Source organism: Serpula lacrymans, assembly GCF_000218685.1.
Source record: "Serpula lacrymans var. lacrymans S7.9 unplaced genomic scaffold SERLAscaffold_3, whole genome shotgun sequence".
Lineage (NCBI taxonomy): Eukaryota > Fungi > Basidiomycota > Agaricomycetes > Boletales > Serpulaceae > Serpula > Serpula lacrymans.
Genome location: NW_006763292.1, coordinates 3,196,505 through 3,223,364, shown reverse-complemented (window position 1 = coordinate 3,223,364; position 26,860 = coordinate 3,196,505). Strand labels below are relative to the sequence as shown.

At 45.8% G+C, this 26,860-nt stretch overlaps 8 protein-coding genes across 8 annotated transcripts; 5 read left to right on the top strand and 3 right to left on the bottom strand.

Annotated features, from left to right (window-relative positions):
• Positions 1 to 1,490: 1,490 nt before the first annotated feature.
• SERLADRAFT_434794 (uncharacterized protein) lies at positions 1,491 to 1,993 on the bottom strand (the record flags this gene model as incomplete). The annotated part of the gene is made up of 2 exons (XM_007315042.1): positions 1,491 to 1,631; positions 1,682 to 1,993. The coding sequence occupies 2 exons, from the start codon at positions 1,991 to 1,993 to the stop codon at positions 1,491 to 1,493; spliced, it is 453 nt and encodes a 150-aa protein (XP_007315104.1).
• A 1,864-nt stretch (positions 1,994 to 3,857) lies between these two features.
• SERLADRAFT_459781 (uncharacterized protein) lies at positions 3,858 to 4,850 on the top strand (the record flags this gene model as incomplete). The annotated part of the gene is made up of 8 exons (XM_007315041.1): positions 3,858 to 3,981; positions 4,040 to 4,080; positions 4,135 to 4,148; positions 4,203 to 4,232; positions 4,285 to 4,409; positions 4,465 to 4,556; positions 4,603 to 4,743; positions 4,803 to 4,850. Coding segments are annotated over 8 exons (534 nt in total), but the record flags the coding sequence as incomplete, so codon positions are not given.
• Positions 4,851 to 5,434: 584 nt separating this feature from the next.
• On the top strand, positions 5,435 to 7,687 carry SERLADRAFT_413593 (uncharacterized protein; the record flags this gene model as incomplete). The annotated part of the gene is made up of 9 exons (XM_007315040.1): positions 5,435 to 5,506; positions 5,567 to 5,596; positions 5,657 to 5,674; positions 5,727 to 5,807; positions 5,858 to 6,161; positions 6,215 to 6,866; positions 6,919 to 7,075; positions 7,132 to 7,483; positions 7,541 to 7,687. 8 exons carry the CDS (start codon positions 5,586 to 5,588, stop codon positions 7,607 to 7,609), a joined length of 1,644 nt encoding a protein of 547 aa, XP_007315102.1.
• Positions 7,688 to 8,076: 389 nt separating this feature from the next.
• On the bottom strand, positions 8,077 to 9,867 carry SERLADRAFT_434792 (uncharacterized protein; the record flags this gene model as incomplete). Its single annotated transcript, XM_007315039.1, has 3 exons — positions 8,077 to 8,542; positions 8,601 to 9,073; positions 9,139 to 9,867. The coding sequence occupies 3 exons, from the start codon at positions 9,865 to 9,867 to the stop codon at positions 8,077 to 8,079; spliced, it is 1,668 nt and encodes a 555-aa protein (XP_007315101.1).
• An 8,638-nt stretch (positions 9,868 to 18,505) lies between these two features.
• On the bottom strand, positions 18,506 to 18,994 carry SERLADRAFT_381124 (uncharacterized protein; the record flags this gene model as incomplete). The annotated part of the gene is made up of 1 exon (XM_007315038.1): positions 18,506 to 18,994. A coding segment is annotated over one exon (252 nt), but the record flags the coding sequence as incomplete, so codon positions are not given.
• Positions 18,995 to 21,752: 2,758 nt separating this feature from the next.
• On the top strand, positions 21,753 to 22,418 carry SERLADRAFT_381122 (uncharacterized protein; the record flags this gene model as incomplete). The annotated part of the gene is made up of 2 exons (XM_007315037.1): positions 21,753 to 21,814; positions 21,869 to 22,418. 2 exons carry the CDS (start codon positions 21,801 to 21,803, stop codon positions 22,038 to 22,040), a joined length of 186 nt encoding a protein of 61 aa, XP_007315099.1.
• Positions 22,419 to 23,352: 934 nt separating this feature from the next.
• On the top strand, positions 23,353 to 23,919 carry SERLADRAFT_346511 (uncharacterized protein; the record flags this gene model as incomplete). The annotated part of the gene is made up of 1 exon (XM_007315036.1): positions 23,353 to 23,919. A coding segment is annotated over one exon (567 nt), but the record flags the coding sequence as incomplete, so codon positions are not given.
• A 235-nt stretch (positions 23,920 to 24,154) lies between these two features.
• On the top strand, positions 24,155 to 24,604 carry SERLADRAFT_381120 (uncharacterized protein; the record flags this gene model as incomplete). The annotated part of the gene is made up of 2 exons (XM_007315035.1): positions 24,155 to 24,261; positions 24,338 to 24,604. A coding segment is annotated over one exon (185 nt), but the record flags the coding sequence as incomplete, so codon positions are not given.
• Between the last annotated feature and the right edge of the window lie 2,256 nt (positions 24,605 to 26,860).

Genomic DNA, 26,860 nt, shown 5'->3' with positions numbered 1-26,860 from the left:
ACGATGTCGATGATGAGGACTGTTGTTAGAAAACCACACACAAAAACAAACTAACACACAATCCTCCCAGATTCCACGGAACTTGTTTATGGGCTTTGCCTCCTAGAACAGTGGAGTGGTCTGGTTGTTCGTGGGGTGGTATGTGTGAAGATCCTTCAAAGTAAAACCCAGAGGTGTATGAGTGTGGGTTTTGAGGAGGAGGGATAGTTGAATTTATAGAAAGATAGGGGCTTTGTGGTGAGTATAGACGAGCACTACCTTGCTAATCGTAGCACAAGGTAGGTTTGAGAACGACAATATGATGAGGTTCCCAGTGATAGCAGGCTCCTGACGCACAAACTGTAGTGCTCAGAAGGACTCTAATTGAAAGGGATGACAATGACTTCAAAAGTGGGAAGTGACAATAACAGCAGTTGACAGTGGTAGCAGTGGGAAGTGTTGTGACCACACTGGATCACAAGTAGCAGAGTAGTGAACTTGAAATTAGAGAAGAAGTCTGGAATCGAGTACTTGTTGTTGTTTTACAAGGTAAAATACAGGGGTTTATATAGTGAAAGAAAAGTAGGCTATGCACAGTATAGCTGTGTAAAATCAAAAATAATTGCACTGTAAATGAATGTTCTGCTGAAGAAAAAGAAACTGGAGCCACCGGTCCACCACCTAGTCCAAATCCGACAGTTCCATGGCCTTACCAATGGACTGGTTGTGTTGGACCACCTGATGAAACGAGGGAGGGAGAGGAGTAGTTCCAATTTGGAACAAGTGAGTCCCAGGCAGCGTGTGGTAGGTGTAGCTGTAGCGAAGACGATGGACAAAAGATAAGTGTACCCAAGTGAATGGGACAGCGATGAACATGGGCAAAGCAAGGGGATGAACCTTCTCCAGCTCAAAAACTACCACGCTCCAACCAGGCAAGACAAGCGACCAATATTTTCATAGTATATGATGGTAGATCAACGTCATAAAGATGGACCTGTTGCCCTATTTGAACCGGCCGCCGGGGCTTTGCTGATATCAGCAGTGGCACGTGGTAGTCAACGGATCGGCGACGGAAGCGGATAGGAAGTGGTGACATCAGAAATGGTGGGGGTGCAAATAAAATGAGGAGGAGGAGGGTGGAGGTGACGGAAAAGTGGATTAGAATGGGGATCCAGAAACGACTGTCAGGTGAGAATAAAAAGGAGAGGAAGGGGCCCATGGTGGGGCTAGGCAAAGGAAGGGGAGTAAGGGAAACGACAAAAGCAAGGGCACAATGCAATGTGTAGCCAGTGGCGACGCGAAAATTTGCCAAAATGCCAAAATGCGGAAAGTACTGAATGGAAAAGCAAAGGTGAGCGTGACTGGATTGCCTAATAGAGGTGATGCTGATCAGCCACAAGTTTGAAAAAGGTAATATTAATTACTATTTCATGTGGCACTGTGCCTGTGTGGCGCAAAGGCGAGTCTTTTTGAATATTCACTTTGTTATTGACACCTGTCCATGCTACCAATCAACTTTGGTGTATGCCAGCGCGTGCCTTTACTTGAGACTGTAAGTTGCCCCAGTACAATTTTTTCATCTTGATAATGACATCTTTGTTGTAGTCAGCATCTACCAGCTCTGGCTTGCCTCCTGGAACAGTCCGTAATGCCTAAGTAAGTGTTATTTGGTCTGGTTTTTTGTAGTGCTATTTGAACTTACTGTTTCATTATCCCAGACACAATCAACAATTTCATTGACAAAGTGGACATTGACTGTATGGTCAATCTTCTCAGTCCAACATGACTTCCAAACGGCCTTGTTTTCAGGCCCCATCTTCATAAAAGGTGCATCATCAGGATAGGGCTGAAGGTTGTCAACTAATGCTTGTATCCTTTCATCTTGTTTAGCCGTCTTCTCCACCCCACATAGGTCAAAGAATTGACGTGAAGCTGAGTTCACTTGAAAAGGGGCTGTCCTGGGGTCGGGAAGTGAGAGGTGATAGTTCACCCGGCTGTTGTAGTGGGCTGGCATGCATTGAATGCACATTTAATGGGTACATAGTGGAGAGTTGAGGAGGAGACAACTACCTGAGGACATTTTTATGTACTAGGCTGAGGAGGGGGATTCCTAGCAGTTTTCTTTTCTGTCTATCTGTACGCTATTCACATCTTAATTAGTGCTTAATTCATATATTAATTGGGCTTCATTTGTACTTTGATTTACTTCCAACTGTACTTCTTAAGTAGAAATAATCATTCAAATTCTATCATCAAACTGTTACAAGTGTTAGGACAAGATGAATTCTAGTTAGATTCGAAAAAGTGTGGCTTTCCATCTTATATCCCAACTTCCCCATGTCTGTTGTCTGATTACAGTTACTATCTATTTTACTCGGGTATCTAGACATTATCCATAGCCGGTTAAAAACTGGTTTCCACAGTGAATGCCTGAAAATGTAACACCAGGAATCTCTGCAATCCACCATGGAAGCTGCTAGTTTCTAGATGTATAGTCAGTAAAAAAAATGTAGATAGTAAATCAATATGTGTACCTTTTATTCTGACATCTCTGTATAAACCTGGAATAAAATCAGAACAATCTTAGGCTAGAGAGAGAACAAACAAACCTGTTTTCCGTAAACTGCCAATTTATTCCAATACTGCATGAATTATCACTGGTGCCATTAAGGTGGATTATTTGCATACCATTTGATAGTACTGAAATTCCTGTAAAAATTGATTAGAAATAATTGCTGGGGGGATCAAAAGTTGATATTGGTATAAAAGCCTTTGTTGGCACTATTCATTTGCTAGGTGGTTTCAGTGGTGGGGGAATAATTGGTACTAGTGGTATACATGAGGACACCTCACCACAGCTGCTTGTGGTTTGGCATTTGGGAACTATCAAAGCTGGGATGAGGGAGTCAATGTGATTTGAGGTGATGGTAAGGAACAGGGTGACGGTAGAACCATTGATGGTATATATAATAGTATACTGGTATGATAACACATAAAGCTAATGATTACTGATTTTTGCTAAGTCCATTTTGCTGAATTTATCTTACTGATACTCCAAATTAAGAAAACTATGTGAAACTCAGCCGCTGCCCAAGAGGCTATAGAAACGACTGAGGTATTTCTATACTAAACCCCCTACTACTTATAGTCGGAGGTGCTACTCGCTACAGTATAATGACTCCTAGGAGAACAATGGTGACTCCATGGAGTGGTGGCTATGCTCCATGGAGAACAATGGCTGCTTTGGCAGAGACCGGGTTTATCCAGTTTTGTCATAGATTAGATACAGGTTCAAATTGTGAAACAAAATAACCAACACAATGTGGCTTGCACACAGCATTTGGGACCACTGTCCCCTTCATTATAGATTGGTCAAATTTACTTTGCAATTTGCAGATTCCAATATGCCCGAGCCTACTGTTGGTATCCAGCACATCATGATCAGCGAGACTTGAGGCTTATTCACTTCCACAGAATAAGAATTCTGGTACATCTAAGTTGTCTGTGGTACAGTGGCCAACTGCAAGAGATGGCAAGAGGAGGTACAGTCATATGCCAGCACAGGCAGGAAGCACGGAAGAAGGTTGAGACACAACCATTCCGCGCCGCGCACAACTCGAGGTAATGGATTCCACGATTGAATGGAAGGGGGTGGTCAGACACAGGGGCCACAATAGATTATCACACCAGTGCCAAGAAGGACCAAAGAGCACGGGCTAAGTTGTGACGGTGGAAGGTCTCTAATGCCATGTGCCCACCGCCCATGTAAGAAACTAGTTAACCTGCTGACATGCTGTTTATGTTCACTGTTCAGGTACTGAGCGTGAGCCCGGGGTCCTCGGCCATTACATCCTTACAGAGCTAGTACTAGTGGCCTTGATCTCACATAGTAGCAATCTTCGCTATTATCGTTTTCCTCGCATACTCGAGCAGCAAGTTCTAGTTCTCTGATACAATCGATGGCCAGAAAGAAAAAAGAAGAACAGGAGGTCTTTCAAGTTGGTCAGTAACTACGTCTGGTATTGAGGTGAGCGCGCTGACTTGGAATGATTGTATTCAGAGGTCATCACCAAGGCGCGTGTCGGTGATGAAGGCGAATGGGTAAGAGCTTGCTGTCGTCGTATCAGTACGTCAACTAATATGTCTCGCCCGCAGGAGTATTATGTCAAAGTAAAATCATTTGAACCTCAATTTCAATATATGTCACTTATGCTTCATCTCAAGTGGGCGGGTTATGATTCGGACTCCAACAGGTAGTTATTAGAAGAGTATGATACTGCTATCTATCTGACATTACGTCAAAAGCTGGGAACCTCAGGGAAATGTCGAGGGCTGCGCGAGGTTGTTAAGGAGCTTCTGGGACCATATCGGCAATGACGATAAAGATTGGCCCATTGGCTACCACTGCAGCGCCGAAGATTCATGGATAGGTGCGTCCTTTATCGCCAGGTGTCAGTTTTGATCTAACGCGTTTTCGATCGTCAGAAAAAGAAAAGAGATCTTTTGCGATGGAGTTCGGCCGGCAGGAGGCAGAAGAAGCCAGAAGGAAGAAAGCTGCAAGACGGAGCAAAAACAAGGTGTGCCGCCTCCATACCAGCTTGTGCCTATACTGATTTGGAGAAGGAGAGACAAAATAGAGAGAGACAAACTAACACACCCTCAATAGAGAGTGATGCCGATGATTCAGACGCTTTAGAAGATGTACCTCTCGCGAATTCACATCCTGTTGGGAAAAAGCGCAAAACAGTAGTGCTAAGCGATGAGGTTAGTGTGCGCAACTAGAAACTGATTTAGTTTTTGATATTTTTTACTTAATGCTCTAGTCCGGGAATAGTTCAGACGAGCGTCCAATAAAAACATCAAAAATACGAAGCTCGAATTCTGGGGTAGGCGCATCGAGCATACGTCATATCCATTATTGATTATACTCCATTCAGGTTCAGCATAAGGCACCTTCCAATACAGCAGTGGCACCACCTCCTTCGTTTGACCGAGGTGCGGTGGCCTTTGATTCTCATTATCAGCTGTGGCCTGCTCGACCAGCCGGTCAGTCTAGTCTTCTACCATCAGGGTCTCGACAAACCCATCAGCAACGCCAAACCCATCCTTTAGTCAAGAAGATGGATCTACCTGTGCAAAGTGTGGCTGCTGGCAGCTCTTTATCCACCAAACAGCGGATTGCACAGGGAGCGTTGACTGCCACTAAACCTAAGCCTGCACCACTGACAGCAAAACCTAGCTGGAAGAATCTTGGCTTCAAAAAGGCAGTGAAGCCCTCCAACCTCCTTGCTTCTGAGGCAAAACATGGACAACCACAGACTTCTGGTTCTAGCTTACCTTCCGCTCAGAGCTCTATCCCAAATGCTGTCCCATATACCGGAGTGATTTCAGACGTCCCGGACATCGTGGCTTCGCCTACTTCGCTCGTGGCACCTGTCAACGATATGGGTCCTAGCGTGAATATATCTGGGCAGGATGAGTATTTTGCGTAAGTTTGTTCGAAATGTATTGAAGAAGTTAGCTTAAGGTAGGCGAACTTCATGTTTAGGCCCGCGGAATATCCACAAGATAATATGGACAAAGCTAGTGAATTCCTTGCCGCTATCATGCCTGCCGAGTTAGTAATATGATTCTTCATCCAAACATATAACTAATCAATGGTTGCCGGAAAAATTAGACTTTCAGCCCCTCTACCGTTAGTTACGACCACTATACACTCATTGCTATTACTGAACTGCAAATTACAGGCAAACCACTTTGGAGACAACCGTTGATGAACCCGCTCCGCCTAGGTCTCTCACTGCGGCAAAGCTACCTCCTCTAAAGAAGTAAAACCTATCCCCTTAAAATGTATGCATCTGACTGTAAATGGCCCTAGGATTCCCAAGAAGTGGAGATGGACCGGGGAACTTTTTGCGGACGTTTCACGGGGGAAGGCTGACCGGCTTGGCGAAGTTGAGTTGACGGACGCTACAGACGCTCAGCCAGGAGGCGCTCGCTTCAGCATTCTACTTGACGCCCTCAACTCCCTTCGAATACGCAGGTTGTATGATGAGTCAGATTTGAACATGATTCTTCCTGCATGTGGTCCCGTGCATCAGTTTGGGAAATTGGGTCCCACAGACACGCAAGATAAAGATGCTATGAAAGCTCTAGTGCGGTATATGGATGTTAAACAACAGGTCAGTGGAAGCCTAGATCGTTTTATCATAACTTATTCATAACATGTGATTAGGTGACCTTCATCAAACTTTCTTTGGACGATGCAGAAGTCGCTATGTTAATACTTTTCCCTCCCACATTACGTGACCCATGTGATCGACTTGCTGTACCAGCACATCTAACTGTACGCGGTTCACGCGAAAGTGACAGGCTCATCGTTGTGCTTGTACCGTTCGTACTGACTTCGGCGAAGTATAAAGCGCACGAAGTCGGAATGCCGATCGATGCCATTCTTCGCCGTCTACCTAACATCGACGGAACGGATCCTGATGGGCTAGAACGACGATATCGCAGCCTTGTTTCAAAACAGTATTTTTATCGGGCTACAAACATTCTTCAAATTTCCCAAGAATTAAGAGACTTTATGAGTAGCCGCAGCCCCAGGCCATATTGCATATGGTCTTCAGTCGAAGATGGCTCTAGCAGTTTCACAGTGGAGGCAAATTTGTTGAAAGCTGTTTTGGAGAAGTGCGGCGCGCCGGACGTTGGTTATAGCGCTGAGGCACGGGTTGTCTTCGTGCACAATGGTGCTCTTAGTACTCTCCACAAGCTTCCTGCTCTGGCAGAGCGAAGGGGCCAACGAAGTGAAGTTCGATTTTTCACATTTGGGACTCATGAAACAGTCTCACCAGATAGATGGGGTGTTCGTGAAATTTACCCGATAGGTACTTATTTATACGTTGAGTGTTGCTTAACAAATGGCTTAATATTTTCCAGGGGGTATAATAACCTTTACACCTTCTGCTTTGCTAAATGATCCATTTGGTGTCTACGAGTTAATGACAAAAGTCACGAACCACCCATTGTGGGAGTGCTACTTGTTACCTTCAGTTCTTGGTTTTTACTGTCAGATATTAAGAGGTGATCATGAAAGGTATTTTTAATTTGCATTCTCTGGTCTGTATGTAGGTGCTGATATGCACTGCCTAGTGATTTATCTTTGCTTTCCCCTTTCTTGAAGCTTGTGGAGGATGGTAGTGTTGCACCTTTGTGGTCACCTCCTTCACCTGGAAGATCTTTTTTACAAGGTCAAGCCTCTTGGGTAGATTGGCTGCTTGAAACACAGTCACAACCCTTTCCGGACATGTTGGAGAGCTGTGTTAGGGTCTTCAAGCAAAAATATTCTGATATCCCAGTATCTGACCAATTACTCAATATGGAGGCAGAAATTGCAAAGGATATGTGTTCCATGCAAACTCAGCCATCCATTGCTGATGAATACAGGCGATTTGTGGTCATTAAAGCACCAAGTGAGACACATATAGGATGGGATCATGAAGCAGTGAGTTATTGATCACTTACTTCTGAAAACCTACTTGACATTATTTTTTAATTTCAGCTTGAATGGTATACAGCAGATGATTTTGACTTCAAAGATGACTATTTTCTTAAAGAAGAGATTGAGTAGGATGCAGTAGGGAGGAAGTAGGCTGGTTATTTCCTTCTTTAGAAATGAAATTGTGGTGATTTAAGGCAGAATGCCCTTCAAAGCCGACCATATCATTGATATGAAGGTCAATATCAATATATAAGATCAGCTCTAAACTAAAGGTGCTGTGCAAAAACCTTTCGTTACTTATAACTAACATGACTGGTTCAAATTTTTGCACCAACGACTGAACTCTGTGGCTAATCAATCAAGTTCAGCAGCTCACGTCAATTTTGCATCGTCACTCGAACAAATTTGAAAATATTGAATTGGTTGAACCAACCTGTTTGGCTGCCAAAATTTGTTGTCAGGGTGTCTGGGGACACATAGCATAGCGCTGGGATGCTGACCAACACCTAACGTCCAATCTGAAACCGGTCGACAGAAAAACCCATCAAAAGAAAGGAAAGTACTTTCACGTCGCAAACGAGACATAAAATAGTCCTCTACGGTATCGAGTCAGGAGGTGTAAATGATACTGAACTACTTCTACCTGATTTACTGTCAGAAGAATCACCCGCCTTTTCCCAATTAGATGCTACAGACGCATCTGCATGTGGATCAGTAGTGATATAATCAACCCCCATTTCAGGAAAAATTTCCAGTAAAACCGCATCTAACATAAGCACCGCAAGGTGAGTGTTACATGTGGCGTCCCCGAGAGGATCGATGGCATCACTAATCGTGTCAAGAGGTGAGGGTCCAAGAACTAGTCGAGATATAAGAGGAGGCATACGCCCTCCAAGGCGCTCGAGCAAACGCTGACGGATGACAATTTGCTCTTCTGGCGTGGGATCAACAGGCGGAGGTCCTGGATAGCCGTAAGGGAAGAGTGTGCGTTTGGAAAGACGGAGTACGGAGAGTATTGACGAGGAAGACAGCACTTGCGTGTAGAGAAGGTAAGATAGGAGGCTGATATAATGCTCAGAAGTTGAGTAAACTGCACAGATTCTGGAAGTGTATAACTTACCGGTTAAGAAAGGACGCGAATATGAAAGAGAGCAGGGAAATATAATGCGCAAGAGCGCTAGAGGCAAATCGACATCGCACAGAGAAAACTTCAAAGACCACAGTAAGACATTGGTCTGCTAAGTGCGGCGGGGATTCTTCAGATAGGTCTGATTCATGACCGGATTCGTGATGGGATTCGTGAGTAGGATTTGATAACGAAGACAATGAGGAAGGTGTCGGTGGCTCTATATCTTCTGAAGATGATGTAGGTTTTTTAGGTGGTGAATGGGGGGCGGGCTGTGCACGACCATTGATGGGGAGGTACGAGGTTTCATTAACGCGTTTAATTGTGTCGAATGCTTGTTTGTAAGCATGGGTGAGCGTCAGACAGAGCCCTGATATGGATTGAACAGCAGAAAGAAATATGATAAGTAGAGCATGAAAGGAAAAAGACGGCGATGGTGACGAGGTCTTTTGTGAAATGTTTGGAATCTATATGATACAAATAGCGAATTAGCACTGAAGATCGCATTGTTATGAACATAAGGAAAACATACACTCTTTATGTCTGGAGGCGTGTCCAAGAAATCCAGAATTGTTTTCTGGATGAACCAAGGCTGCGAAATCTTGGGAATGGTGTCCTTCAGCAAGACCTTCAGAATGATCTCGCGTATGATAAAACGCTCAACATCGGGAGCATAGTCCTCAGAAGGTAGACTGAATCTTAATACATGATTGAACAGCTGGCGATAATATTCCTCATTTATTTGTCCGTCCTCCGAGATGGCTATATGTGGCTGAAGATGGTGAAATATGGTAGAAAGTGAGGCAGCACCTCCTGTCGCATATGAAGTGGATAGTTTGGATTTTGCATTCCGATAATCACGATAGTGCTGCGTTATGAGACATGGAGCGTAAAGAAAAACCACTGCTGACAAATCTGCAGCCAAGATACGTGTTTCCAGTTCGCGCAAAACGAAGGTGAGGATGTGCGTTATTTGTGGAAGTACCTCTTTGTCGTAACGAGAGATTTTCGACCACCAAGTGTTGACATAAGCGCGCAGTGCCAAAGCAATAAGGTCATAGACTTCGTCGTTGAGTTCCTTTGAGCAGGACGGCGAAGCAAACAAGGGAGGAGGTTCGGCACCATCTGGAAGGTGGGGAAAGAGAAGACGTTTGGCTAATGATATTGGCAACTGCTGCTTTAAAGTATTTACCCGGGACGATATGGATGGCGCTGGTGCTGCATGTCTTTGGCGGAACGATGGCCTAATGGCGGTCGCCATCGTCCGATACGTTGAGCTGCTAGTAAGGTAGACCACAAGCACATATGACTGCACCACGTGACCAAAAGCGTTACATTCCGTGACAATGTTTCACGTTCTTGTCTCCTACAAATGCGAAATAAGGCCCTGTGAATATTGGTTATGATCAGTTCGGGTGAGATATGCGTGAATATGAGATTTTATGTTGTCACAAAAGGTAGCATAGGGGATCATACAGGCGCGGATAATGGGACTAATATCATATTTTCCATAGTACGGGGCATGCTCTGGTATGTTTCTATATGTTCTAATATGACAAAAACATATTTCCGTATACCAAGGCATGCCTTGGGTCCAGCGCACGAAACATGCTCGGAAATGCTCAGATATGATAATGTGTACTACTTACTCGTCCTGTAGCTCACCAAATCTGCTCTGATATGCTAGAATATGTTTTATTATGTTCAGATATAATGAGGTATGTGGGTATCACAGTTGTTAATATGCTTGAATGTATGGTATCGCTCCCAAAAAAAGCTGGGTAAAACATGGCAAAAACATGGCAAAAACACGGTGAACTAGAACAAAAGAAAGGCGGATTGTCGAGGGTGGGTGGGTGATGTCACAAGAAGTAGTGAGAAGACGCAAGAGGATGGGAGACACGAGAGGATGGGAGAGACAGAGCAAAGAAGCGGCAAGAACAAACAAGACTAGTACATGGTACCATTGACAAGGGTCTTGTCCGACCAAGTTTTGTTGTCGACCTGTAGATAGCATCAAACTATGTAACTTGTGTAACCCATTGAATAGACTTACCACTTGAATTGCTTCATCATCATATGCCTAGTATCCCGTGAGCAAGGGGTAGATGACAATATGATACTAACATGATGTGATGACTAGAACTGTAAAGTAAAAGACTCTCAGTCTTTCTGGTAAATGACTGAGGTGTCTAAGGTAGGATGAGTGCACTTTTCTGTATCCTAATTAGGAAACTTATGTAATCTATCAGAATGTCGGAATAGTTGAATGAAAGTGACTGCAAGAATGAAGAATCTATTGTAATGTATATAATATGCCAACATAACATACCTTGTGCTGCTCTGCGGAGACCACTCCCCACCAATAGGCATCAAACCCATCCTTTGTGCCACTAGTGTTCACTTGCTTGAGCCAATGTCAAACACAAAGACTCCTATTTAAAATAAGAATGGTTAGCAGATTGATTAGCAGACTATGTAAAATGAACCGAGGACTTGCCGTCCACATTGTGCTGAAGGGAAATGCATCTTTCCCTTGGGCTTCTTAGCTTGGCTCAACGTGGTGTCTTTCTGTTCCTGCTATGGTGCTTTGGGAAGAGGAGGAGGAGGGAGTTCGGGCATATTCACTTTTGCAGCGGCGAGCGACGAAACAGAACTAGGGACAGGTGTTTAAGATTAGGAACACAAAGTTAGACACACTTACAGAGGATTTTTGACAACCAACTTGACACTCTTCCTACCCTTGGGCTTGTTAGCTTCGCTGGGACTGGTGTTCTCGTTGTTGGTTGATGAGCTTGACTCGGAATCTGGTATGGCTTTTGCAGTGTTCTCAAAGTTCTTGTCTGAGTCCGGCAAGAGGCGATCGCCAGGGCTTGCAGCACTTGTATTGCCGTTGCTCCTGAGGGTGGGAGGTGTAGGAGAGATAGTTTTGTCGCTGGGAATGATGCTGTTGGTATCTGACGTGTTGTCAGGACTTGGAGCTCGGATGACTGGAGAGCATAGTCAGTAGCAATGGGAGAACCGCTAATGTCAATTACCTTTTCTTTTCTTTGCAGGGACCTTTGACTTGATGTTCTTTGATCATTTGCACTTCTTGGTCTCAGAGCAGTTGTTCAACTGTTTGCGTTTCCCGGCCAAGTCACCATCCGAATCACTATCCGAGTCAACGCTATTGTTGTCCAAGTTGTTACATACTTTCTTCTTCAATTTGCCGTCATTGTCAAGGTAAGTTCTCCTCCACCCTGGATAATCGACACATGCGAGGCAGTGCAACTTCCACCCATCGTGACACAGCTTGAATATGGGCCACTCATGTTCTATGATGTGCCAGAATAGCTGGTGTGCACTGGTACTGGCTCGTCCCCATAAGACAGGGGAGATTTGCTTTTGACCAAGTTCTCTCCATGCATCTTGCATTAACGCGCAGATTGCTTTCACCCTGCGGTTGTTAATTACCTCACCATTGTTACCCTCCAGGTATGAGATTTTGCCGTGAGTTGACTTGGCGTGATTTTCAGGCCTTTCCGACCATTTTAGCCAGTCAGCCTTGGCCCAGAACTGGATGGCGGGGTGTGTTTTAGGGGTGAGAGCCTCAGCATCATTTTTTGGAGCAGAGATGGAACTAAGGAGTGGGTCTATGTGAATATCTGTGTGACCCTATACTGGATAAGAGGGCTGTCTCAACGAGCCGGCAAATTGCTGGCATAGAGTTCTAGGGAAAAGTTAGTATACCTCTTGGGATAAATATTTACATATTTTAACATATTGCGCTCAGCTGCCAGGCTAACAACCTGAAGCTCTAGACCTTTGTATTGTTCTTCTAGAGCATGATATTGCTGTGGGTTGGGCATATATGCGCCCTGAAAGTGGTTTCCAGGAGATGGTTCTTCAGTAACTTGCTAGATGTAATTTAACCTTACCTGACTATAGCTAAGATATCCAGGCTGTGGTGGCCAGCTCACATCATGAGCTACAAACCCCGCCGGTAAGTCCCGCCAAAGCCTTCAGAAGCCCTGATCTCATCATAATGCTTATCACTCAATTTCATCAATATGTCTGCAATTGACAGGCCCTCGCATGTGTAACACAAAATAACATGTTTGATTGCAACAAAAACCTAGTCTACCTCGCCCCCCTTGTCATTGTCATCTTCGTAGATATTGTAAGGTATGCCTAAGTCCGCAACATCCAAGCCCGGCTGGTACATTGAACAAAACCTTGTTTCTTCCACCCCTGAAGGTAATCTGAGTCTCCTCAGGATCATAGCTACAACGTTCTTGATGTCTTTGACATTGCTAACAACAAGTTGATCAGTGAGAATACACGCAGTGACGGTCTGAGACGAAAGGTCGAGTAATTGGTTGTCAGGGGGTGAGTACATCTTGATAACAGCAACATTATGAAAGTCGTAGTTGCCTGCGTCCTGGGGGTGCTGTTGATGGTATGCGAGCTGTGTGAAGTACTGGACTTCCCCGAAGTGTAACTGTCCAGAGTAAGAAAACTATACATAATGAGCTCGTTGTCAATGTATGCAAGTGAAATAAGACTCACCGACACATTTTGTGAGACCTGAAGCTTGTCTACTGACTTCAAACTCTCCCTCCATACATTCCGTGCAATCTGCCCATTCCTGAGCTTAAGGCGAGCCTAGTGTTTGAGGCAAGGAATGTCTTGACCAGCCCCTAAACACAGCTGAATGGCTTGGGCGTATTGAGCAGGGAGCGGGAAAAGTATCGGTCGCGCTTGCGGAGAAGCACATATCCATCACCTAGTTCCACTGCTCCATCTGGAAGGCCTTTGGGGGGAACACCAAGCTCAGGCATAGCCGCCAAGAGACTGTTCACCCTACAGCGCCTTACCCCCTTTTGTGCCAGGTTGGCATATGGATTCGAGGGCTGCCGAGTCTCCTGGCCAAGGTTTCCTATCGTCCTCTCCATGGTCCACTGTGCGTAGCATATAGGGGGACCTTTCTGCTGAGTTTTGGTGACAAGATGATTGACTTGGTGGACACAGGGGCGAACAAAGTGGATGTGATCTTCCCAGTACTGGTAGTACAGGTCTTCAAATTCACGCTCCCACTGACAGAGGAGGGAATGGGCGTCAACAAGTGCCTGGGTGCTGATTTGGTGTTGGCACATAATCTGGAACCCGCGTACAAGTTTGCAATAGTTAGAAAAGAAGTTGTCGGGCAGGATGTTGTATAGGAGAATGGGGCCGAGACCGAATGTATGCAGCTGCATTTCCCATGTCTTGTAGCCTGAGGTCAGCTTCTCGGCAATATTGCGGGGACGAGTGCCAAATACCCCTGGCAGATGAGAGCCTGCACTGTGCACAGATTCACCATACCGGTCCCATGTTGGCCCATCTGCTAAAACTGCCCAATCCCAGCTATCGTGGTCGTCAGTTGCATCGCAGTCAATCATACCATGCCAGAGCGCCAGTAACAGCTCGCTGAGATTGCCAGCAAAATGCATGATATCGGTTATCATGCAATATGGGACGCCAAGGGAGCGGGAATGATGGGGGCCGAGAATAAGTGCGGCTTTGGTGATACCGGTTGCAGTCTTGCGCTGGTCATACTGACTCTGGTTCGGGGATGATATGAGCTGTTTGAGATGCTCAGCATAAGTAGCTGAACCGCCGGAGGGAAAGTCAAAGATGCTGATATCTGGGTGGTCGCTGCCAGCAACACACAGGTCCCGGGGCTTGATGAGAGCAGGATAGTAGTGTTTTCCGTAGGTTTTGCGCTGCCCTAGAATACCACAGTAGATACGACATCCATTTTTGCCACTGTGCCCTACCATCCCATCCCAAGCCTGGGCCGTCAGCAGTTAGAAATAGGAGGTAGAGGTCCGAATGGAATGTGATATTGTGGTCAGCATCCCAAATTTTGAGTCCTTCCCTCTGGAGTGACGAGATGTGGTGCATGCCGACGCAAAAAAATGAGTTCTTCGGCTTGTTGGGTCCTGGGATGAACCCACCGGGGTGTACATGGATTTTCTGGCACCATTTGTCAGGGGATAAGTTCACGATAATCCACATCCACACGTACATCCAACAGTCAGAGTCCTTGTGTTTGTAAAGCTGTGCACCATCAAGTGATACCATGAGAACAATATTGTTCTCTTTAATGTCACCGTCCAGAACTGGGCCGAGGTAATCCCAGCCCATAGTGATATCCTCAATGACCGGGATCTCCTCTGTCTCCCGAAGGTGTGCGAGGACTTCCTGGGTTCACTTGTGGAGGTAGCGCATGTCTCGAGCTAACTGTGGGTCGCGGTACTGTGCTTGTAGCTGTGGGCCAAGGGGAATAGTTGTAAACTTCTTGGCAGCAACCTTGACGTGGCCATTGCTAGCATGTAACCGACCAGGATCCCAACGAGACGCCTTGCACGTGGGACAGGTCTTGTGGTCAGCAAATGGGCCAGTAAAAACAACGCACGACTTTGGGCACATGTCGTGCTCAAGGTGCTCAACCCCTGTGTACTCAGCAATCTTCTTCTCCACAGCATGGAAGCTGAGGATATCGGCAACGGCGGGGGAGTCGGCAAAAGAGTTGAGTCGCACAGCGGATTTGCTGGTAAGCGTCCTGAGATGAATGTTCGAGCGCCAGGTACATTGAGATGCTATGGCGAACTCCAGGTCCCTCAATGTCAATGGGGACCTGCCGGGGATTGCGCAGACGCTCCACTCCTTTGCGGCTCATCCTATTGATTGGGTCATCCAACGAAGCATCTTGTACCAGGGTGATAAACTCCAGTTCCTATTTTATTTGGGGAAGGGTAGCGGCTTGTACAAGGTGGTTTACGCTGATACCGAGTGGTTTTCTGCGCTCAAATTCAAATTCACTGTCAGCCAACGGCAATGATGACGGAGGTGTCAGAGGCGGAGGTGTCAGATGCGGAGATGTCGGAGGAGGTGAGGGTGGAGGTGATGGCGGAGGAGATGGAGACTGAGGTGGTGGTGGTGGTGGTGGTGGTGGAACGGCTGGCTTGTTTGTCTTTAAAAGTCTGATCAGTTTCTTATAGGTTAGTAGATTCGGAACACTCACTGGTAATGCCGCATTTTTTGCGCGCTTGTGTCGTCCAAGGTAGTAGCTATCACCACCTTCCAGATTGCGCTTGGAGGAGGCTAGATCACCAGGAGCGCCAGCGGGTATAGGAGCACTAAGGGGTACTAGTACTCCTGCAGTTGCGCTAGACCCAGGTTCTGGCAGCCCAGCAGCGGGTAGTGGGGTGCTTCAGTGGTCTTTTGCTGCACGTATGCTGCGTCTCTCCTCTTCTGTGCTGGCTTGCTCGAGGTGCCGGTACCAAGCAGACTTCGAGATTTGATCAGGCCGGCCGTATCCATATTTCATGCATACACATGTCCAGAGTGGTTTGTCGGGTGTCTGTGAGCTTGGATCAATGTCCATGATGCTGAGGGTAAAGAGAAGTAGTGAATGTTGTGGGAAGTATAGGAAAAAATATGTAGAGAGAGGAATATTCAAAAAGACTCGCCTTTCCGCCACACAGGCATAGTGCCACATGGAATAGTAATTAATATTGCCTTTTTTGAACTTGTGGCTGATCAGCACCACCTCTATTAGGCAATCCAGTCGCGTTCACCTTTGCTTTTCCACTTGGTACTTTCCGCATTTCGGCATTTGGCAAATTTTTCACGTTGCCACTGGTTACACATTGCGCCCTTGCTTTCATCGCCCTCCCTTACTTTTTCTCTTTACTCAGTCCCACCCCGGGACCCTTACTCTCTTTTTTATTCTCACCCAATGGTGTCGATGATGAGAACTGCTGTTAGAAAACCACACACAAAAACAAACTAACACACAATCCTCCCAGATTCCACGGAACTTGTTTATGAGCTTTGCCTCCTAGAACAGTGGAGTGGTCTGGTTGTTCGTGGGGTGGTACACATGAAGATCCTTCAAAGTAAAACCCAGAGGTGTATGAGTGTGGGTTTTGAGAAGGAGGGATAGTTGAATTTATAGAAGATAGGGGCTTAGTGACCAGTATAGATGAGCACTACCTTGCTAATCGTAGCACAAGGTAGGTTTGAGAACGACAATATGATGAGGTTCCCAGTGATAGCAGGCTCCTGACGCACAAACTGTAGTGCTCAGAAGGACTCTAATTGAAAGGGATGACAATGACTTCAAAAGTGGGAAGTGACAATGACAGCAGTTGACAGTGGTAGCAGTGGGAAGTGTTGTGACCACACTGGATCACAAGTAGCAGAGTAGTGAACTTGAAATTAGAGAAGAAGTCTGGAATCGAGTACTTGTTGTTGTTTTACAAGGTAAAATACAGGGGTTTATATAGTGAAAGAAAAGTAGGCTATGCACAGTATAGCTGTGTAAAAAGAATGAGAAAGAACATGAAGGAAGGAATGTATGCTGACAAATCCTGCGTAGGTACAGGATAAGATTGTCAAAAAAGGAAAAGAAAGGGATAGAACAATGAATGCTGTGAGTAATGTCACAGGTTTGTACAGCCATAAAGTAAAGTCCAATAGCAAAAAGAGAGCAGGAAAATCATGATGTCATGGGAAGATGCAGTAAAAAAAAGGCAAGGCAAAACACTATCAGTATCAACACAGTTCCTTTATTGTCAGTCAGGCATTCTAAAAAATATGTGTCCATAAAAATGATTCAAAAATCAAAAATAATTGCACTGTAAATGAATGTTCTGCTGAAGAAAAAGAAACTGGAGCCACCGGTCCACCACCTAGTCCAAATCCGACAGTTCCATGGCCTTACCAATGGACTGGTTGTGTTGGACCACCTGATGAAACGAGGGAGGGAGAGGAGTAGTTCCAATTTGGAACAAGTGAGTCCCAGGCAGCGTGTGGTAGGTGTAGCTGTAGCGAAGACGATGGACAAAAGATAAGTGTACCCAAGTGAATGGGACAGCGATGAACATGGGCAAAGCAAGGGGATGAACCTTCTCCAGCTCAAAAACTACCACGCTCCAACCAGGCAAGACAAGCGACCGATGTTTTGATAGTATATGATGGCAGATCAACGTCATAAAGATGGACCTGTTGCCCTATTTGAACCGGCCGCCGGGGCTTTGCTGATATCAGCAGTGGCACGTGGTAGTCAACGGATCGGCGACGGAAGCGGATAGGAAGTGGTGACATCAGAAATGGTGGGGGTGCAAATAAAATGAGGAGGAGGAGGGTGGAGGTGACGGAAAAGTGGATTAGAATGGGGATCCAGAAACGACTGTCAGGTGAGAATAAAAAGGAGAGGAAGGGGCCCATGGTGGGGCTAGGCAAAGGAAGGGGAGTAAGGGAAACGACAAAAGCAAGGGCACAATGCAATGTGTAGCCAGTGGCGACGCGAAAATTTGCCGAAATGCCGAAACGCAGAAAGTACCAAATGGAAAAGCAAAGGTGAGCGTGACTGGATTGCCTAATAGAGGTGGTGCTGATCAGCCACAAGTTCAAAAAGGGCAATATTAATTACTATTCCACGTAGCACTGTGCCTGTGTGGCGCAAAGGCGAGTCTTTTTGAATATTCGCTTCGTTATTGACACCTGTCCATGCTACCAATCAACTTTGGTGCATGACATCCACGGACAACTTGAAATTGCAACTGTCCCCAGTTGCTTCCATAAAGGTAGAGTCATAAGGAATGAAACATGGCAACACATTGAAGGGTCATGTCAGCATAAAATTCGTTCAGGTAAGTCATTAATCGTTATCTTCATCATCTGAGTCGTTATGCTCATAGTCAGGTTCATCTTCTGGTTCATCTAGGTCGTTATCATGGTCATCCAGTTCGTCCAAGAGGGGCATAGAGTGGCGGTTGAAATAGGGAAGTAGGCGAAATGCTGCAATTCCTCTTCGTGATACTGATCCATCCATTTCTTTTAGAACATACGATCCTCCTTTAGTACGTCGCACAACTTCATAAGGGCCATTGTAACGAGGCTTTGCTTTACGATCCAGCTCTTTCTCAACCTGAGTATTCCGCACTAGAACAAGCTCTCCAGGCTGGTATTCGTTTTTGAACATCCTTTGTGCATAGAGTTTCTCAAACTGCGCTTTAGATCTGAGACGAGTTTTGCGTATAGTGAGTGCAGCTTGTTGCAAATCATCCTGTCTCTTTTCTAGTTGACGAATGCGCAGAGCAATGAGGTCTTCTGTTGACATTGCAGTATGGAATCCATGAACAAGGAAAGTCGCTTCTGTCAGATCAAATGGTAGGACTGGGTCAACTCCGTGCAACAGATAAAAAGGGCTGAATCCAGTAGAACGACGAGTAGTGACCTTGTCTGCAAAGAAGGCATGATGGACCTTGGTTGGCCATAAATCGACATTCCCTTCACAGGACTTGACAAGTGCTTCTCTTATAACGAAGTGTCCACGCTCAACAACACCATTTGCCTTGGAATTGTAGGGAGAAATGCGAATATGAGGGATCTGGTAACGTTCCACAAGCTCTTCAAATGCTCCTTTGACTTCGCTTCCATTATCTGTGACAACTTCTCCTATAGCTCCATAGCAACAGATGATTTCTTCCCAGAAAAAGCGAGCAAGATTATGTGCAGATGCTTTCTTCAATGCTCTTCCTTCTGCAGCAAGTGACAGATCATCCCTTGCAGCAACAAGATATCGATATCCTCTGGCCTTGGGCATGAGCATAATGTCGACATAGACTTTGGTGAAGATTGTAGGAGGTGATGAGATGGTAAGTGGGACTTCACTTTTGCGTACACTTCGAATCTGGCATTCATGGCAGGTGCGAATATGATGCTTGACATCCTGTAACATATGGGGCCAGTAAAAGCGCTCTCTGACTGTAGAGAACACACCATTGACTCCTCTGTGACCAAGCCTTTCATGTGCTTCAGTAAGGATGTGAAGTTGAAGGTCAGGATTGAAGATGACTTTGAGAGGAGGAGCAGAGTGACGACGCTTGAACATGCTGTCTCCTTTCAAGAAGAATTGAAGTGATCGCTTGACAAAACACTTTTGAGCTTGAAGAGAGGAAAATATAGGCAGCTCTATAGTTTGAAGAAAGTGGAAGATTCGACGAAGGGTATCATACTGAGAAGAATCATTGGTAAGGAACGAAGGGAGTGACATAGGGTGATATGGGAGAGGTCTGGCAAGATCAACAAGAAGAGCGATATCATCAAGCCATTCATCTGATTCTTGAGCATCTTCAAAGTCTTCCTCTGTTGGTTGACGACGAGATAATGCATCAGGACCACGATGACGATCAGCAGGTATGTGAATGAGCTTGAAATCAAAGAGAAGGATGCCCTGAACCCAACGATTGATAGTGGCATTAGGCTGAAGATCTGGATCGTTGAGCATGCCTTTGATATACTTGGCATCCACCTCCACATGCAAGTGTTTTACTCCTGCAATGTAAAGGCGAAAATGACGAAGTGCTCTGAACAAACCATATAATTCTAGCTTGGGTTGACTGTAATTTGCCTCTCTATTATTCATGGGAATAGAGCCATAGCGAGCTGGACGCTTCCTTCCATTTTCATCAAGCTGGGAGAGGATAAAACCAACAGCAATCTTGCTGGTATCAACTGAAAGAACGACTGGGTTGTGTGACGAATAATTTATAGGGTGAAGTGCTGGTGCAGAAGATACTGCATGCTTCAGAGCATCAAATGCTTCTTGTCTGCGTTCATCCCATTGAAATTCAGCTCCTTTGCGATACAATTCTGTCAAGGGGCGTGCAAGAGCAGAGTAATTGCGGATCCAAATGCGAACTGTGCCACATAGACCAAGAAAACTGCGAACGTCTTTGGGAGTCTGGAGAATTGGCCATTTAAGAATCTTGTCCACCTTGATACTGTCAGGGAGACGACCTTCTGGGCAGCATACTTGTCCGACAATCACAACTTGAGAACGACATAACTGAGTCTTCTTTCCAGAGAAAGTTCCGCCAGCATGACCAACTCTATGCATAATGCGATGAACGTCAATGGCATGTTCCCATATAAATCTACGAATGCCAGGGTTGCCAGGAATGGTCTCTGGGTTGCCATCTGCATCTTCATAATGAGAAGTAGGTCCTTTGATTGGGAGGTCATCAACAAAGATATTGGCAATATGCGGAATTTCATCTTGCAAGATGAAAGTCATGCAATTCTGGAATTCTGGAACGGAATTGGTGAATCCCATAGGCATAGAAGTAATCCTCAGAAGTCCTAGTGGCGATAGAAAAGAGGTAAGGTCACGACTGTCAGGGTGCACTTTTTGAGCATCAAATCCCCAAAAAAGATCAAATACAGTATAGCATTGAGAACCAGCAAATGGCTCCACAAAGTCGTCAAGGATAGGTGGTACTCCTGAGTCTTTGATAGTGACTGCATTTAGTGGCTGAAGATCATGGATGATGCGAATCTTGCCATTCTTCTTCTGAACGCAAAACCACTTAGAGCGATAAGACGACTGGCTAGGCTCATAGACTCCAGCTTTGATTTTGTCTCTGAGCAATTCTATGACTTCATTCTTGATTCCAGGAGGAATAGGAATGTTCTTGTATTCCCAAGGGACATGTGGGAGAACAGGTATGACGTAGGGAGAGAAGTAGTCTTCTCTGAACGTTCCTCTGTCAGTTTCCTCGAAGGCAAGACTGCGCTGATTGAGTATCATGATGTGAGCGAAAAGCTTTTCCTCTTCTGGCCATAAGAATCCATCAGAGTTTAGTTTCATTTCGTCATAAAGGCGCTCCTTGGTGAGCTTCGGCGTGGGAATGAATTCTGGGGGAAGGACAGGAAGGGGTGGGAGCGAAAGGAGTGGGTCTTCTGGAAATGACCGAGTGACACGTGCGTCTTCTGGGAATACTCCAGGAACAGGTTTGACTTTGCGATCAACACGTTTGTAAGCTCCAAAACTCGACCAATCGGGTGCTGGTACAGGTATAGGGTCCACAATGTCTATCATGTAACTAGGGCTAAAACAAAAAGTGTTCAAAGAAGGAAAGTGTCATGGTAGTTTTGCGTCATCTCGGACTGAATATGATAGGGATGGGGTCGGAAGTTTTACAAGGGGGGAAGGAAAAAGATCAGATAAGAACGAAAGGGGAACATAGACAATAGAAAAAGAAGTTGGTACAAGAGTAAAGGAAGGAAAAACCGGATAACATAGAAATCCAAGAGGCCATTTTGTACAAGTAATAGATATATAACAAGAAAGAAGAAAAAGGGAAAAGGTGGCATATGGTCCAAGAGCGCTGAATGGAGTGTTAAGTAAGAAAGGAATATAGAAATGTATCACCAGCATCTACCTCAAACTTCAACTGTGGCACTAGCAAGTACCTCAGTGCTGGTGGTGAATGTGGATGCACTGGATGGATGAGTTGTCCTGTTGTGGAGGTGAATAACCTCAACATGTTCTCGTCGACAATAAGCGCGAATACGAGGGAAGACAAAACCGTAGAAAAGGGCGAGGACAAGTAACACTCCCACCACAATCTCGATGATGAGAGCTTCTTTAGTAATATGAAACCCTTCGAGCCAGGACATGTTAGGTGCTTGTAATGCTCGATGTAAGCGTTTAGGATGGAGTGAAGATGTGTTAGAATCGGGGTAGAATTTCTGGCACTGGTGTGAATAATCGATAATGGCTGAGCTGATGGTGACATGGGAAAATGATGATAGTGATGCATGGAAGTTTGAAGATAAGGAGTAATATCGGATGATATATTGATGGAAGGTTGATGCTCCACTCCTATTGTTGTGGAGAAGCTTAAGTGAAGGGGCGGTGAGGATTGAATCTCCCTTTCATCCTCTTGACTATCATTGCAAATAGTATGCATGAGTGTGCGATTATGGTGCATGAGTGTGCGATTATCAGGAGAAATTGACGAAGCAATAGTAGCATTGGTAGAGGATGGTGATGGGGGTGAGTCACTGATATTTGATGGTAACTGTTGACGCGAATATGGGGGTGGTGATTCAGAATCAGTGGATGAGTCATCATTAATTAATCCATTTATATGATTGTGTATCGGCTCCAAATCGGATTCTTGTATTACCTCCACCGTCACATTGACTTGACCATTCATATCACGTGATGGAGGTCCATTTATATCTTCATCAGTGGGAATTGGAAATGACTCTGTTTGAGGAAAGAAGCGAATATGTGCAGTTCCTGAGTGACTGATAATAGATTGTGCTCTTCCAGGTCCATGATTCTGGTCAAATCGCAAATGAGCATGGAGCAGGACATACTCCGCATAAAGGTTGTGGTTTTCATCAAAGCCATGGTGTCCTCTCATGACATAGTCTGAAGTTATTGAGAGTGAGCTCATGTTGTGACGATATTGAAGGTTGTTCAGTAGACCAAAAATAGCAGACCTTTCATCGCCTGCATTGCCTCAGTTTGCTGTTGCCTAGAGCCTCTCTCAGTCTGCGGTGTTTGGGGAGCTTAAGTCACTTTGTTGACTCATATACAAGCCCTATTAACCAACACTGTCTTGAGGCGATTTCTCTGTTAATATCAGTGTGGAAATGAAAGGGGAACACAGGCGTAACCCTGTAGCAGCACTAGGAAGCCTTAGCACCCTCCTGGATTGCTTTTGGACGCTTTTTGGACCCTATTTGGACCTATCCTTGCGCTTTCTGACCCTCTCTATATCCTCTCTCTACCGCCTCACCATCTTATCTGCTCGCCTCCTACTGTTGCCCATTGTCTTTGCCACTATTCCATCGCCTATAGCTGTCTCCTACATCATTTATCATTGCTCTATTGTCTTATACAACACCCATCATGTCTGACTCTGATCCCAAGTTCCATCCCTTGTCTGGCACTAACTACCCCCAGTGGAGTGGTGAAATGCAAGCTTGGTTGATGACCAAGGGACTGTGGAGGCTCGTCTCTGGCGCTGAAAAGTGTCCTGGGACTGACGCTGAAGCAATAGAGAAATGGGAGTTGAGAGCTAAAAAGGCTGCTGGTGCATTATACCTCAATGTCACCAAAGAGCAGTGCATCCATCTTGATGGCATCATTGATGATCCTGTCAAGATCTGGGAGAAACTGGCAATTGTGCACGTCTTTAAGAAGCCTGGGACGAGATTTAATGCCTATGACAACTTCTTCTCTATCAGAAAGAAGGAGGACGAGTCCCTGCAGTCTCTTATGACCAGAATTGACAAAGGCATGCATCAGATTCAAAATCTTCGTCCTACTGGCTTCTCATTGTCTGAATTGGACAATGAATTGACATGCATGGCCATGATTAGGGCGCTTCCTGATCAATATGCCCACTTCACTTCATCTCTACTACTTCTGGGCACCTTGGACAAGACCCAGCTCAGGGATGCTTTCCTTGCTGAAGAGGTCAATCGCCGTCGTCGTGCTGAAGTTGATTCTGCCTTGCATTCTTCGTCTACCACTGCCAATAGCACCTGCACCCATCCTAACTGCCATCATTGCAACCAATCCACCACCTCTACTCGCGTTCAGTGTGATTTCTGTGGTTTACTTGGTCATACCCAAGACAAATGCCACAGATACATTGCTAGTCGCCAACAGGCAGTGGAGGGTGCTAAGAATCGCTACAAGCGTGGCAATAAGGCTCAGGCAGGCTCCAGCAACTCTCAGAATACCTCTCAGCAGCCCAAATCTTCGCCCAACAATGCCAATTCATCTACTGTGGTCACTAAATCAGCTGGAAATGCAAGTCTTCGTTCCATTCATCCCTCTGATCCTCATTGCCCTCTCCAACTTGATGCTGACATTGATTGGAATGCAGACACAGGCGCCACTTCTCATATGACACCTCATCGTCATTGGGTGCACCACTATACCCCATATTGTGTGCCAATCAAGCTGGCTGATCACACTGTTGTCTATTCAGCTGGTGTTGGTACTGTGGTGTTGAATCCTGTGATGAATGGCAAAGTGGCTAGGGCTGTGGAATTCTCTAGAGTGCTCCATGTACCAGATCTTCGAAATAATCTCCTCTCAGTCTTGTATTTAACTCGTCAAAGTGGTTTCAATGTCACTATTCCGTCTCATTCCATGTCCTTTATGCGTGACAACACTCTCTTGTTCACTGCAACTATCAATGACAACAATGCAGCATTCCTTGATGGATCTACTGCTGCTTGTGTTGAATTGGGACATTTTACTGCGACTATACCACTTGATTTGATGCTCTGGCATCGCAGATTGGCTCTCCACCATCATGCTGATGTCAAGAGACTGATACAGAGAGATCTGGTCACTGGGCTTACACTGGAATCCAAGGCTGCTCCTGATCCTGTCTGTGAACAGTGCTTGTCTGGCAAGATGCATGCCAATCCATTCCCCTCATCTGATACTCGCTCTGCTCATCCTTTGGACCTCATCCATTCTGATGTACACCAAGTCTCTTCCCCCACATTCTCTGGTTATCGCTACTGGGTCACCTTCATTGACGATCACAGTCGATTCCGTGTTGTTGTGCCTCTCAAGGCCAAGTCAGATGTCTTTGATGCTTTCAAGAGATTCAAGGCTTAGCTGAGACTCAATTGGAGCGTAAAATCAAGGCTCTGCGCGATGACAAAGGGGGAGAGTACATGTCCAAGGAATTTGAGCAATTCACAGATGACCATGGGATTGTCAGACAGCATACCACCAGGAATCGTCCTCAGCAGAATGGTGTGGCAGAGCGAGCAAACAGACTTCTGACTGAGCGTATCACTGCCATGTTATCAGAGTCTGCATTGCCTAACAGCTTCTGGGGTGAATGTCTGCCCGCTTTGGTGCATGTCTGGAACAGGTGTCCCACTGATGCAGTGGCCCATGCCACTCCATTTGAGTTGTGGTATGGATGCAAGCCTGACATGTCTCACCTTCGCGTTTGGGGCTGCACTGCCTATGTGCATGTGCAAAAGGACAAAAGAGGTGTTTTTGGCTCTCATATGGAGAAATGTGTGTTTATTGGTTACCCTGAGGGGTACAAGGGATGGAAATTCTACAATCCTACCACCAAGCGCACTGTTATCTCTGAGAGAGCTGATTTTGATGAGCGCTACTTCCCTGGCTTGAAGAGGTCTTCTGACAATGTCCCACCTCCACCTCCCACTCCACCTTCGCTATCCATGCCATTGGGCCTGATTGAGGATGTCCCTGCACCAGGTCCAGGGGGAGATATGGGCCCACCAGCTGCACTTCAGCAGCCTCAGACATTGCCTGACAATGGGCCTCATTTGGACCTTGATGCAAAACCACCTGTGAATCAACCTCCTGAGCTTCCAAATCACCCTCCTCATCGCTCACCTTCTCCTGACTTGTCTATTGCACTGAGACGCCCTGTAAGGGCTAGGAGACCACCTAGACCATGGTGGCTTCAACACAGACAACCTACTCCTGCCATTGAGAGTGATGACAGTGATTCTGAGGCAGTTAATGATGAAGTAGCACACTTTGGAGACTCTGCTGAGCCTAGGTCGTTTGCAGATGCAATGAAGCGTCCTGATGCAGATAAATGGAGAGAGGCAGCCATGGAAGAGCTTCAAGCTCATGAGCGCAATGGTACTTGGTCACTAGTGGAACTACCTCCTGGAGTCAAGGCTATTGGTGGCAAGTGGGTCTTCAAGATCAAGCGCAACTCAGATGGCACTGTTGAGCGCTACAAGGCCAGATATGTGGCCAAAGGTTATAACCAGCGCCCTGGCTTTGATTTCCTCGAAATATTTGCACCTACTGTCCACATATCATCCATCAGAGTTGTCCTTGCCATTGCAGCCATCCACAACCTCCATTTGCGCTCCATTGACATTTCCCATGCATTCCTGAATGGAGTCATGGATGTCAAGGTCTACATGCATCAGCCAGAGGGATTCCATCAGGGTCCTCGCAATCTTGTTTGCCAGTTGGACAAGTCCATCTATGGGACAAAGCAGGGAGGCAGAATGTGGAACCAGAAGATGCACACTGTGCTTGAAAAACTCGGATTCAAGCGTACTTATTCAGACTCTGCCATCTATGTCTTTAACAGAGCTGATGTGCGCATTATCCTGCCTGTCTTTGTTGATGACATGACACTGGCATCCACTTCTACTTCTGCACTTGACCAAGCTGTCAAGGACCTCTCCCTGCACTTTAAGCTTCGTGATCTTGGCCCTACTTCTTACCTACTTGGCATTTCCATCACTAGAGACCTAAGTAATCGCACCATCTCCCTCTCCCAACATCAGTACACTCTGGACATTCTGGAGCGCTTTGGCATGAAGGACTGCAAGCCTGTGTCCACTCCCATGGATCCTGGTTTGCGCCTCACCAAGGACAT